General features: G+C 39.0%; 1 protein-coding gene across 1 annotated transcript in view; it reads left to right on the top strand.

Moving 5' to 3' along the window:
- The first annotated feature begins 11,428 nt into the window (after positions 1-11,428).
- The window catches only part of TXLNB (taxilin beta), a 50,417-nt gene continuing 42,527 nt past the window's right edge, over positions 11,429-19,318 (top strand). The window contains exons 1-2 of the mRNA XM_049654460.1: positions 11,429-11,527; positions 13,789-14,229. Coding sequence (XP_049510417.1) covers positions 13,803-14,229 — 427 coding nt within the window. The 5' untranslated portion in view covers positions 11,429-11,527; positions 13,789-13,802. The remainder of the gene's footprint in view (positions 11,528-13,788; positions 14,230-19,318) is intronic.

Genomic DNA, 19,318 nt, shown 5'->3' with positions numbered 1-19,318 from the left:
AAACTTAGCTCTCCCAAATTTTGCCCTTTCCTGATACTCTTTAAATGTATCTCCCTCCCCTTCCTGAGCCCCAAGCACTTCCTTGTATATACCATTCACCGTGTCCTCATTTCCTTAGCAGCTTAACAGATCATAGAATGTTTTATTTGCATTTTAGGAACCCAATTGATTCTCTTAGTTCCACTTCATTCTAGGACCAAGTCAGTTCAAAGTGTTTAATTTTCTGTAGAGAGATCAAGGAAAGGCGCTGTGTGCAAATAACATTACATGTAAACTTGGGCTTCGGAGGCTTAGACACAAAGTCTCCTTTGACCTACGATCAAACATTCATATATTTTGAATATATCATCTGATAAAATTTCACTTATCAATCAAAAATACATATGTCTTTAATTTAATTACAGATGATACCAGTATAGAACTCGAGTTTCTCAGAGGCTTCTGAATAAATAAAAGTATCTGTTACTTAAAATGTTATGAATTCAAGCTTCCAAAAACTACTTTAGAATATCAGAAAATATGCAGAATATATCAAAATTGGACAGTTTGGTAGAAATATTATGCACATTTACCTAACAAAATTGCATATTTTCACTTTTTTTTAAATGTTTTTAATTTTGAGAGAGCAAGAGAGAGAGCATAAGCAGGGGAGGGGCAGAGAGAGAGAGGGAGACACAGAATCCAAAGCAGGCTCCAGGCTCTGAGCTGTGGCACAGAGCCTGATTCAGGGCTCGAACTCACGGACCAGGAGATCATGACCTGAGCCAAAGTCGGAAGCTCAACTGACTGAGCCACCCAGGTGCCCCTAAACTTATTTTAATGTTTTCTTATATATATTTTTTAAGAGACTGAGAGAGAGAGCACAAGCAGGGGACAGGCAGAGAGAGAGGGAGACACAGAATCCAAAGCAGGCTCCAGGCTCTGAGCCATCAGCACAGAGCCCGATGCAGGGCTCGAACTCACGAACCATGAGATCATGACCTGAGCCAAAGTCGGAAGCTCAACCCACTGAGCCACCAAGGCGCCCCTATTTTTGCTTGTTTTTATGCAGAAATCTAATCTATGTCACTTAACCTTACAGCGAAAACCACAAATCACATTAAATTTCCCAGTTTCATTATATGATGCAGGAAGGTTACACTTCAAAATTTAACGGGCTTTTAATCCAGAATGACCCAATTTGGAAAAACGACCAGATTATTTTTTTGTTGTTGCTATTGCTCAACCTTTATCTTTCCAGAACTGGGGCTTTTGCTACTATGACGCATTTTATTTTTTTATTTTTATTTTTTTTAATTTTTTTTAACATTTATTTATTTTTGAGACAGAGAGAGACAGAGCATGAACAGGGGAGCGTCAGAGAGAGAGGGAGACACAGAATCTGAAACAGGCTCCAGGCTCTGAGCTGTCAGCACAGAGCCCGATGCGGGGCTTGAACTCACTGACCGCGAGATCATAACCTGAGCCGAAGTCGGCCGCTTAACCGACTGAGCCACCCAGGCGCCCCACTATGACGCATTTTAAATGGCGACTTTTTTCCCATCTCAGAACTTTACTCAGGCCCACGCTTCCCATCCCTTCCTTGGCCTTATTTCATTCTTATTAGCACAAAGTCAAATGTCTCTTTTTGAGCTTAAATCTATGGTATAAAAAAGTATTCATTTAAAGCAGCGTAATTCATATAATATTTAACTTTATCTACATACATTGACACATAATGCCATTCAAGCAAAATATTCAAATACAAATTGTTCATACACACTTCTGACCAATAAAGCTTCATAATTTCAATTAAGTGTATGTTTTTTTAATGTTTATTTATTTTATTTTTCAGAGAGAGAGAGGAGCATGAGCAGGGGAGGGGCAGAGAGAGAGAGAGAGAGAGAGGGAAACAGAGAATCCCAAGCAGGCTCTGCATTGTCAGCACAGAACCCAATGCGGGGCTTGATCTCACAAACCCATGAGATCGTAACCTGACCTGAAATCAAGAGTGAGGTTCTCACCCTACTGAGTCACCCAGGTGCCCCAAGTGTATGTTTTTTTTAATTGTTTACTTGTTGTTGCCTCCCCTCAAAAGACACTCATTCTTTAGATTCTAAGATCTCTGGATTTTAAATTGTGAATTTTAAAACCTTACATTAGTTGCCTATTTTGTTTTGCTTTGTTGTTGTTGTTGTTGTTGTTTAAGGAAAGGCACAATCCTTTTTGTTAATGTATAGAGTAGTTTATGATGATACATATTTTAGTATGCACTCTGGGGGGGAGTTAGTTGATCTTTATCTCCATCCAATGACTCTGAAAGTAAGGTTCAGGCCGTGTTCAAGTGTTCATTCCTGTGAACAGATTCCTTCTGGTGAACATCCCTTGTCTCATTCACTGGGGACACCCAGGACAGCACTTCCTTTGGTGAGAACTCAAACCTGTTAGTTTTAGGCTGTCCTCTTCTAATCTATGGGGATACAGTGATCATGCCTCAGGCACTTATTTTTATTTCTAGACAACCAAGAGAAGGCTTCCTGGGATCCCTTCAGGAGGGATATATGGTGGTTTGCAGGGATGCCGCGGGAAGGTAGATGCAGGGCTAAGAGCAACAGCAGAGGTTTCAGAGATTCGCTGAGGCACTCATATCTCGGCAGCCGAGTATCACTACTTTTTAATAATAGTGGACATTTTTCCCAATAAAGTGCTTAACGCTATTATCTTTTGCGATTGATGGCACTCTACAGAAACGTGAGAAGATCCCCTTGAATTTTTCCTTCATGTTTTTAATGCTTTTGCAACCTCTCTTGGGTACCTGTGAGAAAGACACTTAGGAATTTGTCCTTCCCAGATACCATGATTCCATCTGGCCATAGTGAACCTAGGACCACCATGATGCACAAAGCTGGGTGGGGACCCTTTATTTTGATTCATTAATGACCCTTGGAGTTAGGCAGCAAGCCAGCTCTGAGAGGATCCAACTACAATATGGGACCACTGCTGGTTAATTCAAATCCAAATGGGTATAGAATGGGTCCACAAAATCATTTAAAGATGAATGCAAAAGGTAAGGTGCTTCCTCCCCAGTCCTTGAAATTGAACCAAGGAGCACAAATGGTAAATTAATCTAGTCCAGGAACAACCAGTCACGTAAGAGATTATTCAGAGCCAGAAATGCTCTTAAAGACTAGATAGGCAGGCAAACTCAATTAATGGTCTGTCTCTAAAACAACAAAGCTTAAGCATCCCATACCACAAAAAGGAAGTAAGGAAGAGACATAATAAAAAGGATTCAAAAAGTAAGGTGTTAGAGTCTAAGCATTCGCCCACCTGATCTTATCCCACCGACCACCTCTGCCATTCTCAGGGTCTGTGTTGTTCCAGATCCTATCATATCCACATCAAACTATTGGGAGGAAAATAACATGCTTAGAATTTCAAAATAGATCCATGGGATCTCCCGGGTGCTTCAGTCAGTTAAGCGTCCAACTCTTGATTTCAGCTCAGATCATGATCTCACAGGCTCTACCCCAGCATCGGGCTCTATGCTGACAGCATGGAGCCTGCTTGGGATTCTCTTCCTCCCTCTCTCTCTATTTCTCTCTCTCTCTCTCTCTCTCTCTCTCAAAATAAATAAACTTAAAAAAAAAAATAGGTCCAGACTCTATGCTAAGAACTGCATTGCAAGAGGGAAGGAAAAGAGAACCCACCAGCTTGTCGCTAGAAAACCACCACACCCCTATTTTTTTAACACATCAAAATGACAGTCTTCCTTAAACACAAGTTCAACCTTAGACCCTTTCTGAGAATTGCTCTGTGATCAGCAGGGGAAGAGGAGCCTCATGACACTCATGAAGAAGAATCAAAAGAACCTTTGATACTAAACAGAGAAGAGAAAGATGAACCTTGTAGTCATTAGTCACCAAACCTCAAAAAAGTGTTTTGAAGGAAATGCCTTTGTCAAATCTTTGAAAGGAGGCACAATTGCTTTTGTGGTAAAACACAATGGATCTATCATTTTGGGAAACTATTCCTTTATTTAACTAGTGACAAGTAGTGCTAGCTTATTAGGAAGGGCTGATTTATTTTTCTTCACAATGTCGTCTACCTCACGACAGGTCAGGGTGGCTTTGGACAAAACCTCTGAGTCCAAGGAAGATGACAAGGTAATCTCTGAGGTCCCTTCCCTTGTCAAGATTCTGCAGATGCTGCAAAAGCCATCAAATCCCAGAAAAAGGAAGCATGAGAAGAGGGGGAGGGTTGGGGGATAGGATACACCTGTCGGTCCATAACCGTGGGTGGGCTTGGCAACCTCAAAGTTGGGACCATCAGCAATTGGCATTTTCAACCTTCATCACTGCCTTCTTGTTGCCATTAATTTTGGTATCTTGTGATCATAGCTCTTTCAAATGGGGTGTGTATTCCACATTTCCTCTAGGGAATATGAACCAGAGGATGTGGGATGTGAAAGTAACAGTTCCCCTGGAGTTCAGGAGCTTCTGCCCCCAGAATTGTTATGAATATTCAAATGTGAGCAGGATTTTCCTGATGGTCTGCAACAACAAGCAGACCCCCCACCCAAGGAACATCCTAGAACTCTGCTGGGCAAACTGCTGATGACACACGTTTTAGACAGGACTAAGGGGAGACATGTCTCCATGCTTCAACCATGCGGCCTTTGAGCCCACTTGCTGGCACTCAGACGATGGAACAGTGAAGCCTGTTCCAGGAGAATGTCATTGCTGCAGACCTGGGCAGCTCTACCCTCAGTGGACACATTATAGATGAACAAGGCAACACACAGTCCCACACTCCCAGATCTCTACGACATTCGGCAATGAAGTAGGGAGAGGCTTTTCCAAGATGAAATATCCAATGTTATACAATGTGACAGACTTTATTCTGTCTTCCTTGGACAAAATATTGACACAAGCCAAGTCTCCCTTGTAGAATCCATGCAGCAAAATCATAATTCAGATTAAACAGAGAATCCATGTAAGAAGCTGACTCCAAAATTTATCCGCATTATTTATAAGAAGAAATCCATGATCAAATTGTTATCATGAAAACAATTTTAAGTGTAATCAAATAAGGCCACTTAAAAAGAGGAGCTCTTTCCAAGCACAAGTGTAGCACCCAGTATTTATGCAAGTTTCGAATGATTTATTTTATTCATGAAAGCTAGTTCACATTGCCCTGTCTAGAGAAAATCTTTGTTTGCCTAATTCTTGCTTATAATTAATAAAACCAAATTCTTTTCATAGGAAGTGAATCATAATTGCACTTCTGAAGACCACCTGTGCACAGCTAGTGCAAATTAAAGAGGCATCACCGTAAGAATCGAGCCATTGTGACCTGCTGCCTACTTTTGAATTTAGACTAACTGAAAATAATTTCTGCTTGGCCACAGTCCTACATTTTCTCCTTTTCCAGAAACAGAGAGATGATGTCTGATGAGTAGGAACAGAATTTACAAAGATTTGCTCCTCACCACAAGCCAATCTAACCCAGGCACACCATGACCAAGAGATAATACAATACATTCCCAGATATAAACGTTTCTAGACAGCAACAATTCCAAAATACTATTAGTGTATAAAATATTAATTTCCATTTCACAGGCTTCACTTAAGCATATCATTATTGGAATTAGTTAACATAGATTATGTATTCATTATATAGACCACATTTGTTGTGTTGTCTTATAACAGTCATATAAAATAGGTAGTCCTTATCTTACAGAGAAGGAAACTGAGGAAGTTAAAATATAGTCTAAGTAAAAGACAGATCTAGAATTAATATGCAACCTGCCTGATTTTCAGGCATATAATCTTAATTATTACATGATTTCTGCTTCCCTTAAATCCATAGTAAAAAAGTATAGAATTAATAAACTCTTATATTTGAAAGATGTATTAAGTGAGTCATTTAATCTAAGTCTCTCCCACCCCAGGTAGGAATTTCTTCTTCAGTGTCTTTAAAAGAAAGAACAACCAAGACTTTATGAGATATTTCTGGTACTGGAGCTTCTGATTTTGGGTAATAGTTCATTTCATTGTTGGATCACTGTAAAGATTAAACAGATCTCCCTGATTCCAAGGTGGCATTGTAAAAATTTTTCTGATCTCTTTTTCCTCTAAAATTCTATAGCAAACAAGAACAAGAAAAAGAAAAAGAAACTGTAACATCAATGAAACCAGAATTGAATCTGTAAATCTCAAACCATAATGAAGACTAGAACAAAACACATAATAGTAAATGATCCAACAGAAAAAGGGTGCTTCACAGAAATGGTTTAGCAGGATGAGGGAAAGACAGTGGGAAAGTTAGAAGCAATATCATTTTCTTGGTAGATTTTGTTTTGTTTTGTTCAATATTTTCTAAATATTTTATTTATTTTTGAGAGAGAGAGAGAGAGAGAGAGAGAGTGCAAGCATGGGAGGGGCAGAGAGAGGGAGACACAGAATCTAAAGCAGACTCCGGGCTCTAAGCTGTCAGCACAGAGCCTTACCCAGGACTCAAACTCATGAGATCATGACCTGAGCCTATTCCACTGACTGAGCCACCCAGGCACCCCTTTTCTTGGTATATTTTGAAAAAACTAAAGAATTTGAGGTTAATATTCAGCAAGTAGAGGTTCTATCAAAAATATTAGTAGAGCTGATTTTATGGGTTGGGTTTTGGTTGTTGGCTTTTAATTAGGAGAATGGTCAGACCCAAGGGTCCCCAATCGCACCTAAAAAAGTAAAGTAACCTCTCTCCATCCTTTCAGGATACCTGAGGATTGTTCTCTGGGGAAGCTTCACCAGAAAGACTGCACTCAGAGTTATGAGGCCCAGAGGAGGAAGAGGGTGAGCAACAATGATAAAGTGGGAAGGAAGTTAAAGCTGTAAGTCTCTAGATTTAAAAACCATTAAACATCCAACACAATAAATGGGGGAAAAAATGCACATCAAATTTTATCATTGTGAAACTTCAGAATATAAAGGATAAAGAGAAGATTCTAAAGGTTCCACAAAGGGAAGGAAAAGAAAAAAAAGAAAAAAGATCATAAAAGAGATCAAAAATAAAAATGACCTTACCCTTTAAGAAAAAAAAAAAAATGAAACCTAAAAGACAAGGGAATAATGCCTTTAAAAATTCAATAGATATGTAAAAAAGTTTTATCAAAAAATTTTTTTTTACGTTCTGTAAAAAATTTTACATCCAGCCAAGCAATCAAGTAAGTATAAGGGTAGAGAAAAGGCATTTGAGACGTACAAAGTCCCCCATAAATGCTTTCTCAGAAAGCCAACAGACAGCATGTTTTACTAAATGAGGAAGTACACCAAGAAAGAGGAAGAATGGGAATCAGGAAACAAGAGAAAGGTAAAGGGAATTCCCAGGATGACATCAGGGGAAATGTTAGGACCACAGCTGTGCAGCAGGCCGAGAAAGTCACCAAACCAGACTATAGCAGAAAGTCAAGGGTCTAGGGATGTTTGTATATGGGGGTGATATCGCCAAGAAAATACTAGAATGTATAAATTATCTGATAGGTTATATCTTGTGGAAAATTGCATAGCAAGCATTTTACAGAACTTTTGTGCAGTTTGGGAAAACAGAATAGCCTCAATACTAAGCAAATGAAAAGAAAAAGTAATCATTAACTCCAGGAAAAACAAAAAGTTACAAAAGAATGGAATTATTTATAGTCAGTGCTTTACCCAATTTAGCAGTGAACATTATTTCAATAATGAAAATATAGAATATGAATTAAAAATTGAGTTGTAACTTAATGAAGAAAATGAGGAAAAGGGGGTATAGCTAAAATCTTTACCTATTATTATGGGAAGAAAATAGGTAATGTCAAAAACTGATGAGTTGACAGCAATATCAGCATCTTATTTATAAATGAGAAAGTAAACTACTGGGGAAATACCTGCAACAGTTTAATATTATTACCCCTGGGGAATATGACAAGGTTGGAGGAACAGGGTGAGGAGGAGGACAAGGGATTATTTTTTTCTTGTGGTAAACTTACCATCAGTGACTTCTTATTTTCTTGTAATATTTGCATAAAAATTAAAATGTTATTTTCAAAAAATATATATTCCTTACAATAGCTCAAAGGTTTATTTTATAATAAAACACTCAGCTCTATTGATTTGTTTTCTTTACCTTCCCAGTTCTTTGGGCCTCTACCAGGCCACAGAAGGATTCTAGAGAGCTACAAGTTTGTGTGTTTGTATTCATTTCAATAATAATTGAAAATGTATAAGCCTATTCTGGATCATCTGGATAACTGTCATTTTGGTGCCATCACTATTCTATTATGTGCACATCTAATCAACTTAGCTCCAAGTAGCACTACTTTTTTTTTTTTTTAAGTTTTTATTTTAATCCCATTTCATTAACATAGAGTGTAATATTAGTTTCAGGTGTATGATATTGTCATTTAAAACTTCCATACAATGCCCTTGCTCATCACAAGTGCACTCTTTAATCCTCATCACCTATGTGACCCAATCCCCCCACCACCCACATCTCCTTTGGTAACCATCAGTTTGTTCTCCATAGTTAAGAGTCTGTTTCTTGGTTTGCCTCTCCCTTTCTTTTTTTTTTTTTCCACTGTGCCCATGTGTTTTGTTTCTTAAATTCCACCGATGAGTGAAATCATATACTGACTGACTTATTTAGCTCAGCATAATACTCTCTAGCTCCATCCATGTCATTGCAAATAGCTAGATTTCATTATTTTTTATGGCTGAGTAATATTCCATTCTTTTTTATTTTTTATTTTTTCTCAGATCTAGGGTTAGGGTTTTCTCAGATCTTAGGGTTAGGGTTATGGTCCAGGTGAGGGTATATAAGTAGCACTACTTTAATAATTGCAAGAAAATGAGGGGCGCCTGAGTGGCTCAGTTGGTTGAACATCTGACTCTTGATTTCGGCTCAGGTTACGATCCCAGGGTCATGGGATCAAGCCCTGCATCAGGCTCTGTGCTGAGTGTGGAGCTTGTTTAAGATGTCCCTCTCTCTTTCTCTCTCTGTCTATCTTTCTGCCCCTCTCCCCCTCTGGTGTGCTCTCTCAATATATACGAAAAGAAAGTAAATCTTTAAAAAGAAAAAGAAAATGAGAAACAGCTATTAATGATATGTTAGAATCAAAGGAAGTCCAACTGAAATTGTGGCAGTTAAGGTCAATGAAACTTATGTAATAATTTGAATGGACCAAGTGTTGAGGAAATTGAGTCATTTCTTCAGGCACATTGAGGAAGAGTGTCATGAACTCAATAGGACCAGCAGGCAGTACCATATTTGTGTTGCAAGTGGCAATTTGGGTTCAGCAAAAAACCATCTGCCACATAAAAGTAATATTTTCATTTGAATTGTACTTGTTCATCTCATAGGGTTCTTTAAATGATGTTTTTAAAATTGGTACCATATAATAGTTATAAGCAGCAGATGTTTATATCTATTTTTATATTAGTACATACTGGTGCAAATGATAATACAGTAACTTAGTTCAATCACGGTGAGTTCTTTTTTTTTCCTTTAAATTAATTTCACTTTTAAAAATTCTGTTAAAAAATATGTACATTACTTAAATTTGAGAAGCACTGACTTACTGTTTATACTCACTGAGACTTCTCACTGGGTCAGTTTAATGCAATCCAGTATGGTGTGCCGCCCAGTTCTAGGTCCTCACCAAGAACACGTTAATTTAGAAAGAGGTACTTTTTTTCTCCCACCCATTTTAATTTACCAACCTTATCATCAAATGATGCAGTAAACAGCTTATTGTCTTCATTATTGTAATTTCTTTATCCTGACCCCTATTTGTTTGGAACACTGATCTAATATATAACTTACGCCTCCTCCCCCGAACTCAGAGAAGGGGATGAGAAAATGTTTGGGGGCAGGATATTTTAGTTTTCCTTTACTAAGGTAACAATTTACCATGAACCTGATAGCATTGAAACAATACAAATTTATTATTTTATAGTTCTGGAGGTCAGGACTCCACAATGAATTTTACTAAGCTAAAATCAGGTGTCTGCAGAATTGCATTCCTTCTGGAAGATCTAGAGAACAATCCATTTCTTTGCCTTCCCCAGCTTCGAGAAGCTTCCCAAATCCCTTGGTTTGTGGCCCCACAGCACTATGATCTCTTTTGGTGTCTTTTTCTGACACTGACCCTCCTGCTTCTTTCTTTTGTTATAAGGACCCTTGTGATTACATTGGGCCCACCTAGATAATTCTGGATAATTCCCCCATCTCAAGATCCTTAATTTAATCACACCTGCAGGGGCGCCTGGGTGGCTCAGTCGGTTAAGCGGCCGAATTTGGCTCAGGTCATGATCCCCGGTCCATGAGTTCAAGCCCTGCATCGGGCTCTGTGCTGACAGCTCAGAGCCTGGAGCCTGTTTCAGATTCTGTGTCTCCCTCTCTCTGACCCTCCCCCATTCATGCTCTGTCTCTCTCTGTCTCAAAAATAAATAAACGTTAAAAAAAAAATTAATCACACCTGCAAAGTCTCTTTCACCTTGCAAAGTAACGAATTCACAGAGTTTCTGGGATTAGGATGTGGACATCTTTCTGGTGGCACTATTCTGCATACCACGACAGGTGTCATTATGCCCACCCAGTCCCAGAACAGAAACTCTAATGGAGGAACACGTTCTCCAGAAACAGAAAATAAAGGGCATGGTTGTAAGTTAAGAGAAAGAAGCAGAAGGTTCTTTCTCTGAGGAGGGTTATGGAGCAAGTTGAAGACCTAAGAAGGGTGGAAAAACTTGGGAAAGCAGCAGTGGAAAAGTCTCCAACTCAAAAAGAAAAAGTGACTGCCTCCCCATAGGGCTTATCTAAAATAGATGTGAAGGCAGTGACGTCAGTAAGACGTGGGATGTGAGGCCACGCCAATTACTGTGTACGTGAAGACGCCACTAAACCCAGCTCCAGGACACCACTTCGATTTTTATTTCAAATTTTACAAACCAACCAATGACATCAGGATTTAAGGAGTTCTACCACCTCCTTTTTGTTATGCCATTGCCCCCCCCCCCATGATTCCCATAAGAAATCTGACACTAATTAGACTAGCATAAGAAGGAAAAAAAAAATAAGATGATTCATAGACCACACTGGAGATAAATCCAGAAATAAGAAAAACTGATCTCTGCCCGAAAGAACACGGGTGAAAAATCGCTCTAACAGAGGGGCATCTAGTGAAAGTTAAATTTTTTTAAGGACAAAACACAGAGAGTTTGATAAGATATACCAGCTGCTTCTCTTTTCTCAAGACGTTTGCCCAGGAGACAGCTACTGAAACTTGGGTGTATTTCTCTCTTGCTGTGTCACACGCTGTTCCTTTCCCTCCCCAACCCCTCGCTGCTCTCCTGCTGTGCCTGTGGTGTGTGTGTGTGTGTGTGTGTGTGTGTGTGGTTTCTCTCTCCCTTGTAAGAACACAGCCGCCTGCCTGCCTGTCTCCTGCTGTCGGGGCTCCTCTCACTAGCTTTTTGCTGCCTTTTGCCTCTTCTCTTTCTGCTTAGCTCCTTGCCTTCTGGTAAGTGCGACAAACGCTCCCCCCAAGTCCTGTGAGAAGCTGGAGGGTGCGGTTTGTGGTGTTCAAAACTTGCAACTTTGAGACTGCCAGTGAACTGTGGAAGAACTTTGCATTGTTTTATTTATAATTGAAATGTGTTGCTCAGAAAGGGATGTGTGTGATAATTGGCTGGACTACCAATACAAGTGAAAAATTCTTAAAGGAGAAAAAAAAAAAAAAGAAAACGAGGCAATAAAGTTTATTAAGAAGATAAAATTTAGAAATAATTTCTTGCTGTCAAGTTATTCATAGTGAAACGGACAATTTAAAAGTAGCAGAGTTTCTTGAATTTGTTTTTTTTCCCCCCTTCTTGTTGATTTATCCTGAGGCTACTTTTAGGAATTGAGTTGTCTTGTGGTTTACAATGACTCAGTCAATTCTGTTTTAAAGTAGATGTGGGATATGAGTTTAAGGGATATCCATGGAATTAATATTAAAAACATCAATGACTGTGGCCTCTGAGGAATGAAGAATAAATCAAATACAACCAAACTTTTGCATTTAGACTAACCGTATTAAAACTCCTGTGAACAGTTTTAAATTCATTGCTTTGAAGTTGGGTTTACTTTAGATTTTATTTCATCCCAAGAAGCCTCCCTAACACGTTAAAACTCACATATGTATTTAAGCCAGTAAATGTTTACTGCTTTTAGTTTTGATTTAAAAAGGATTCTCTTCCCTTGATTTTCAAAGAAGTGCCAGATGCCACGGCTACTTTTAGAAGAGCTTAAAATAACTTCTGGCTGGACAGCCGGTGCTGTGTGTCTTTCTTGGAGTTTAGGGGAGGCAGGAGTTATATATAGATGAGTGTGCCCAACAAGTAGGGGTCAGGACACAAAAAAATGCCGGTGATGGAAACAATAAGGCTGTTTACTGCATCATTTGATAATCAAGTTGGTGAATTAAAGTGCATACCAGAAAAAAGTATTTCTTTCGAAATTAAGGAGTACTTGATGAGGGCCATAAGTAGGTGACAATGACTGCAGGTTGAATTTTTCGTGCTTGTTGGTGCTCAAGCACTTGACCTGCCCTTCCCTGAGAACAAGAGGAGGAAGCTGTGCAAGGCATGGAACAGTATGCTTTTGTTTTTGCTCTCATCCCACCACCACAGCAGAACCTATGCCCTAGGAGGAGCCTGTCATATTTTTATGCTAAGAATTAGCAGCATCACCATTAAATACCATTGACAAATAAAATGCACCGTAACTTAAAGGCCTAAGTCAATTCCACTGTAACCTAGAAACGGTGATATCCAGAAACCCTGGAACTCTTGACTCAACTTGTACTTCAGCGCCTATTTCCAAACAGCCCCTATTATATGTCGATTATTTCCCAATAATATTGGGAACATTGCTATTTCCTAAAAATTATGAAGTTATCCTAGAGCTTCTTGACTGAGAGAAAAGATTTTCAATCTGGTTTTTTTTTTCCTAAAAGAAAGCCTGTTTTTACATTGGAACAAAAAAGTGTTAATGGAAATTCAAGAAATTGTTATCATGACCATCACCATGGTTCCATATTGGTCTGTTGGTTAATTTATACCCGCCTTCATTCTCCATCTTATTCCAGAAATGAAGCTAGTTTGAACCTCAGAAAAAGTGTTTTCCTGATGGATAATTACGTGTTGCTCATCTGGGAAAAGGAAAATACCAGAAAAGCCAGAAAGTATTTCCTGTATGCAGTATAATAATTCATTTACATCAATGTACTCATATTTATCAACTCTTCACTTATGGGTTAAAACAGAGTTTAGGACTACAATTGTTATGAATGATTTTAGTAAGTTCAGTGGCTCTTGTATTAAATGTCTTAACTTTGAAAAAAAAATAACACCACTTTAAACATTTTTAATGTAGACATTCGTGTCGTTCCAATGACTGTAAGGCTGTATAGAATGTCAGAGAGAGGTAGCACAAATTGGCTTAAGCCACATGACAAATATAACCTGAAAAACAGTATCTTGAATTACTCCATTAGTGTCAATAATAGGAATTTCTTCTGGAACTTAAAGACCAAAACCAAAAATATGCTGGTAGTATGACCCACTTTGGAAAAATGGCTCCCCCCTGTTTCTACCTTAACTAACTGCAATATCAATGTCTTGTCAAAGTACATTCATTCTATGTTGGAAACTGTAATCAGTAGGTGCCCTTGTGGGGATACCCTTACATTTTACATGTAACTGTATTAACTACATAAAACCTGACTATGCTTACCACTAGATACTGCTCCCAGTATGGAGATGAATCAGTCTGTACAGCTCTCGGGGGAACCCCAATCAACACCTCCAGGGGACAATTCATTACCCACTCAAAATGGTCTGGAGAAGCAAGATGAGAAGGATTCCTCAACCCTACTCCAAGCACCAGAGGGGAAGGCAGGTATGCAGTCTGAACAGGGAGCTCATGATATCTCTGAGGAGCTGAACCGACAACTGGAAGACATCATCAATACATATGGGTCTGCTACTGAAAAAGAGGGTCCCACCAAAGCAAAGGAGCCGCCTGAGAACACAGAACCACCCGACAATGAGGACGGGGACTGTGATGAGGCCACTGAAGAGATCGAGAGAGAACCCACAGCTTCTGGAGAGCCAGCCACAGCCAAAGAGCCTGTCAGTAATAAAGAGCAAAAATTGGAAAAGAAAATCCTGAAAGGATTAGGCAAGTAGTTGTGTTCTAATGCATGCATGACTTTTCTTTGAGGTATTCCTAATAAGGGACACTTCCTCCAACCTTTACTAAAAGCCACATCTCATTTTTGGCTATTACTGTAATAGCTTCCTTCAGGGTCTCCTTAAACTTCCCTTGCTGTAATTGTGTTTAGCCACTTCCCCGCAAAAGAGCTAAAGCAAACTTTTCAACATGTTACTCACCTACCCTCTCTCTCCAATGGTTTCCCACTGCTCTTAGGGCAAAACCAAAATTCTTGACATGGTCTTTCAGGCCCTAATGGTCTAACCCTAACCAGTCTTCCCAGCTTTATCTCCCATCACTCTTGCCCACAACACCCCTTTTCTGAACTCTCTGCCCCTATCAGCACCACAATGAGTACTGCCTAATTGCTAATCATTCTGATCTTCTCTTTCCTTTGTTTGAACACCCCATGCGCTCCATCCCCCACAAAGCCCACATACATCCTATTTCCTCTATCTAGAAATCCTTACCCATTCAGCCCTTTGGGCACTTAACTTAGTATTTAGCTTACAATCCAAATGGCATTTTCTTAGCCCAATCCTACATAAGGTCTTCTTGTTTTCTATTTCGATTGTACCACGTATCTTTCCTTCCTAGCATTTAGCAGCATTTGAGAGTGTGCATTTCCTTTTTGCCATTATGTGGTTAATGCATGTCTTCCCGGCTAGCTTTTTTCGATCAAGAACAGGGATTGTGTGTATATTCAGATGCCATTGGATGCCTAGCATCTAAGATAGTGGGTGGCGCATGCTAGGTACTCAGTAAATACTTGTTACAAGGAGGAATGAGTGAGTAAATGAATGAAAGAGAAATTGTTTAAAGCAAAGCTAGTGGAATCTGGATTTAAACAAAATATAAGTATAGAGATGGTTTGTACATGAAATGATCACCAATTAGATCACTTAGTACGTTCTATTACTACGTGAAATATTTTTTATTAACAAAACTCTTTAGAAATCAATCAATTATAGAATGTCAAACATTGCAGAAAACATGTTTACTCTCATTCGCTTATTGATTCAGCAAATATTTATGAATGCCTAGTCCTTATGAGGTACTGCGTTAGGCACACAAAGATAAATAAGTCATTATGGACCTTTGGTTAAGGAGCTGTAGGTATGGAGAGAAAAACAGACATTTAATCTAATTGTTATATAGAAGAAGTGCTAAGAACAGGCACAGGAAAGTTGTTGGGAGGGATTTTATACCAGAAATGGCTGTGAAAAAAGAACGAAAGGGTTCAGCTTTTAGCTACTGGTGGAAGCATGTTACTATACACAGGATAGCCCCCCTGCCTGTCTTCCTTGGTGAATTCCACTGTGACACCACAAACACCACCTCTTATATGGTACCTTCCCTCACATGCCCAGGTAGAGTTGGCATCACCTTTCTTAGTCCTCCACTCAATCTTCTGAAGCAATCATTTGTTTATATACCTGCTTCCCAAGGAAGGTAGAGAATCTATCAGGAGAAGCTGTAATGTCTTATTCATTTCTGGAAGATAACGTGGCAAAGTGAAAACTCATGGGCGCTGGAGTCAGTACGGGGTTCGGACTCCAATAACGAGCTATCGATAACCCCCCAAATATGCCTATGCATGGGATATGACTATGATGCTTTAAACCCACTGCTGGCAATGATTTCAAGAAGGGCTAAAAGACACATTCAAATGGCGCACTTGGCTCACCCAGCATGAAGAATAAAATAACCCAAATAATACCTTGAAAATATCTACCCAGTTCCAAAGTGCAAGATTGGAATCCCTCAAGTGTTTTTGGATCTTTGGGAAAGAGAATAAAGTTGCTCTGCATTCAAACACTGCTTTTCCTTATCTATCCAAGCCATCTCAGGAAAGTCCCTTTTGGATTAGTCCCTGTGTAACTTCCCATAAGACAACACAAAGTCACATCTCAGAGGTGAATGATTTCAAGTGTTCCTACCCAGGAAAGTTCTTTTGCTTTCTCACTCTAAAACAACTTCTATAGAGGAATGTGTCTGTGTTGTATTGAGAGGATATGAAGAAAATAGGAGTAAAGTTAAAGAAGACCAATTGTGGTTTCTTCTCTGTCTTCCAGGAGTTATTTCAAAATCCATATTAACCATTTAATTACCAAATAATCAAAACCATTTTAAAGAAAAAAATCCACAATTCTAATCCTCCCACTATCTACAAGTTCCCAGATTTCAACTGAGCATGTGGTCAGAACCAATGTTTGTGAAGCAGGGTGCCCACTCGTGTCCACTCTAACCGCATGTGTATAAACGCTGACCCTTCCATGCCATTCCCCTGAACACCATCAGTACGTTCTTCTAACCACTAGTGTTTCAACTACGTTATGATGTTAAAAAAAAATTTTTAGGCTAATTGAAATATGTAACCACCGATGTATTTTTTTTAAGTTTATTTTGAGAGAGTGAATAAAAGTGGGGAAGGGGCAGAGAGAGAGAAAGAGAGAGAGAGAGAGAGAGAGAGAGAGAGAGATCCCAAGCAGGCTCTGCGCTGTCAGCACAGAGCCCATTGAGGGGCTCCATTTCATGAACCGTGAGCTCATGACCTGAGCCCAAATCCAGAGTCTGATGCTCAACCAACTGAGCCACCCAAGTGCCCGTTGTAACCACCATTTTAAACATTATTTCAGCCATCTGCATGTAGCGTTAGTAGGCTTATTAGCTTTTTATCAATTAAATGGCTCTGTACTATCATCTACACCAGTGGTTCTTAAACTTCATTGTGCATTAGAATTGAATACTGAATTTATAAAAAATGCTATTCCTGAGCACAGAAATTCAGAATTTGTAGGAATGGGGTGGAACCAAAGCACCCTAGGTAATTTTGATACAAACAGATTGTGGAAACAATGATTCTGATGCTTTAGAAAGTGCTTCTTCTGCCCTCTTGGAGACAAAAAAAAAAAAAAGTGAAGTGTTGACTATGGTCTTCATTAGAATCTATTTGGACTTTTATAGAATTTTAGTAACTCATTTGACCAGTACCTGAAAAGATATCCTTAGACTTTGCTTAGGTGCTTAATCGAAGATGACTCTTTAATTATTGCATGCTTCTCAGATAATATTTGTTTTGTTGGTATTTTGAGATGCTGAAATGTTCCGGCTCTCTAACCCAAATTTTTCCCATAGTATATATTTTGGGACATTTCAGATTTCAGTAAAGTTAAAGTTTCATTACTGCCAGAATTTTCTGACCTTTAATGTATACAACAATGAAAATGTCCAATAGTGATGGGCATAGTTTGCAACATTTCCTAGACTTATTGGACCAAAGAGACCCTTCTTTCCCAAACACTTTGAATATTTGGGAAATGTCTCGACAACCCAAGTATCTAGAACTTGTTTCTCCTTTAGAGACTGCATACCCCCTCACAAGCAACACACTATGCACCAAAGCAGTTGGGGAAACATTTTTAAATCTCCTTGGTTGGTAGAGTCACTTTCGCCTTGGCATTTGAACTGAAAGAAACAAGAACATATAAAACATTAGACAGAACCATGGCATGCCCTGTCAGCATCTAAGTCTTCCCCCTTGCCTCCCCCAGCCCATCCTCCAGACTCACAAGTGTCTTAATAATCACTTGTCTGCCAACAGGACGTGGGTTGCACAAGCATCACATAGTAATAAGCACAAAACAATGACAGAATATAATGTCCATTCTGATATTTAGGTAGATAACTGATTGAGTAGGAAAGCATAGGTTTGAAGTGTAAGCCTAGGAGGAAAACAAAGCTAATCCACAGGTCCAGTCTGAGCTCAGAATACATCTGGTCAACCCACTAATTGTACAGACAGCGAAATTGAAGCTTAGAGAGTTTAAGAGTCTGCAAAAGAGGTTACTCAACTAGTTGATGCGACTGTGAGATTAGTCACAAAGAAAGCAAGGGAGCAGAACTGAAGTCACTAATATTGCAGGACCGAAGATACATAAAAACTAAATGGGGTACTGGTTGAGGAGCATTTATTAGAGCTCAGTGAATGGGTTTCATCTTTAGTTACAGGTAGACTTTCAGTTCTATCATCTAAGGACCTTGACTAGGACAATGGATTCTGAAATGTCTCTAGAAAGTCATTTACTTACTCTTCCTTAGAATGAGCACTTTCCCAGAAGATGTGTTTCATCCATTTTAGCTTGACTTCTAGTTTCACTGTGAAAGAGGAATAAACTTGCCTTGATACAAATGGTAATTTATTTATTATTATTATTATTTTTTTTTTTTTTTTTTTTTTTTTGGAAGAGATGGTAGGAGACCAGAGGAATTCAGGGGAAAGAGGAATCAGCAAAGAGTGAAAGGTTCATGAGTAGATTCACAGGAATGCTAGATCTCGGGCCAGGTCCTAAAAGGAGAGAGGGGTTTAGAGAAGTGGGTAGAATAGGATAGAAAAATACAATTTGAGCAAAATGATTAGTATTCTCTTTTGATCAGAATCAGATGTATTCATTTTTTCCTGCTCTTTCTGGTATTTTTCTTTCATTATAAGGTTTTGTTTTGTTTTGTTTTCCCTGGAGTAACCTCCTCATTATTAGACTCTTAAAGGTTTTTCCTTTTAAGAAAGTTTTCTTTATAGTTACAGCCAAGAAATCGCTAACAGTTTAAACATATCACCGCCTGATCTAATAAGAGGTCCAGGTCCAGGGGCCCCTGGGTGGCTCAGTCATTTAAGCTTCTGACTCTTGATTTCGGCTCAGGTCATGATCTCATGGTTAGTGGGATCCAGCCCTGCGTTGGGCTCTGCACTGTCAGCTTGAGATTCTCTCTCTCCTGCTCTCTCTGCCCCTCCCCTACTCATGCTTGCTCACTCTGTCTCTCTCTCTTAAAATAAATAAACTTAAAAAGAAAGAAAGAAAGCAGTCCAGTTCCACTCCCCAACTGAATAAGAGGCCGAAGTTCCAAATACATACAACAAGGTGACTAAAAACACAAGAGATATGAAATGTTGGCCAAATAAAAACAATGTAACAAGAAAATACAGGGCAGGTAGTATTTTCAAAACTGGTAGGTCATTAAAACCAAGCACAACAAACAAAACCAGATTATGAGAGGA

This window comes from Panthera uncia (genome assembly GCF_023721935.1).
Source record: "Panthera uncia isolate 11264 chromosome B2 unlocalized genomic scaffold, Puncia_PCG_1.0 HiC_scaffold_24, whole genome shotgun sequence".
Lineage (NCBI taxonomy): Eukaryota > Metazoa > Chordata > Mammalia > Carnivora > Felidae > Panthera > Panthera uncia.
The sequence above is the reverse complement of the archived record's forward strand: the minus strand, read 5'-3'. Positions and strand labels throughout refer to the sequence as shown.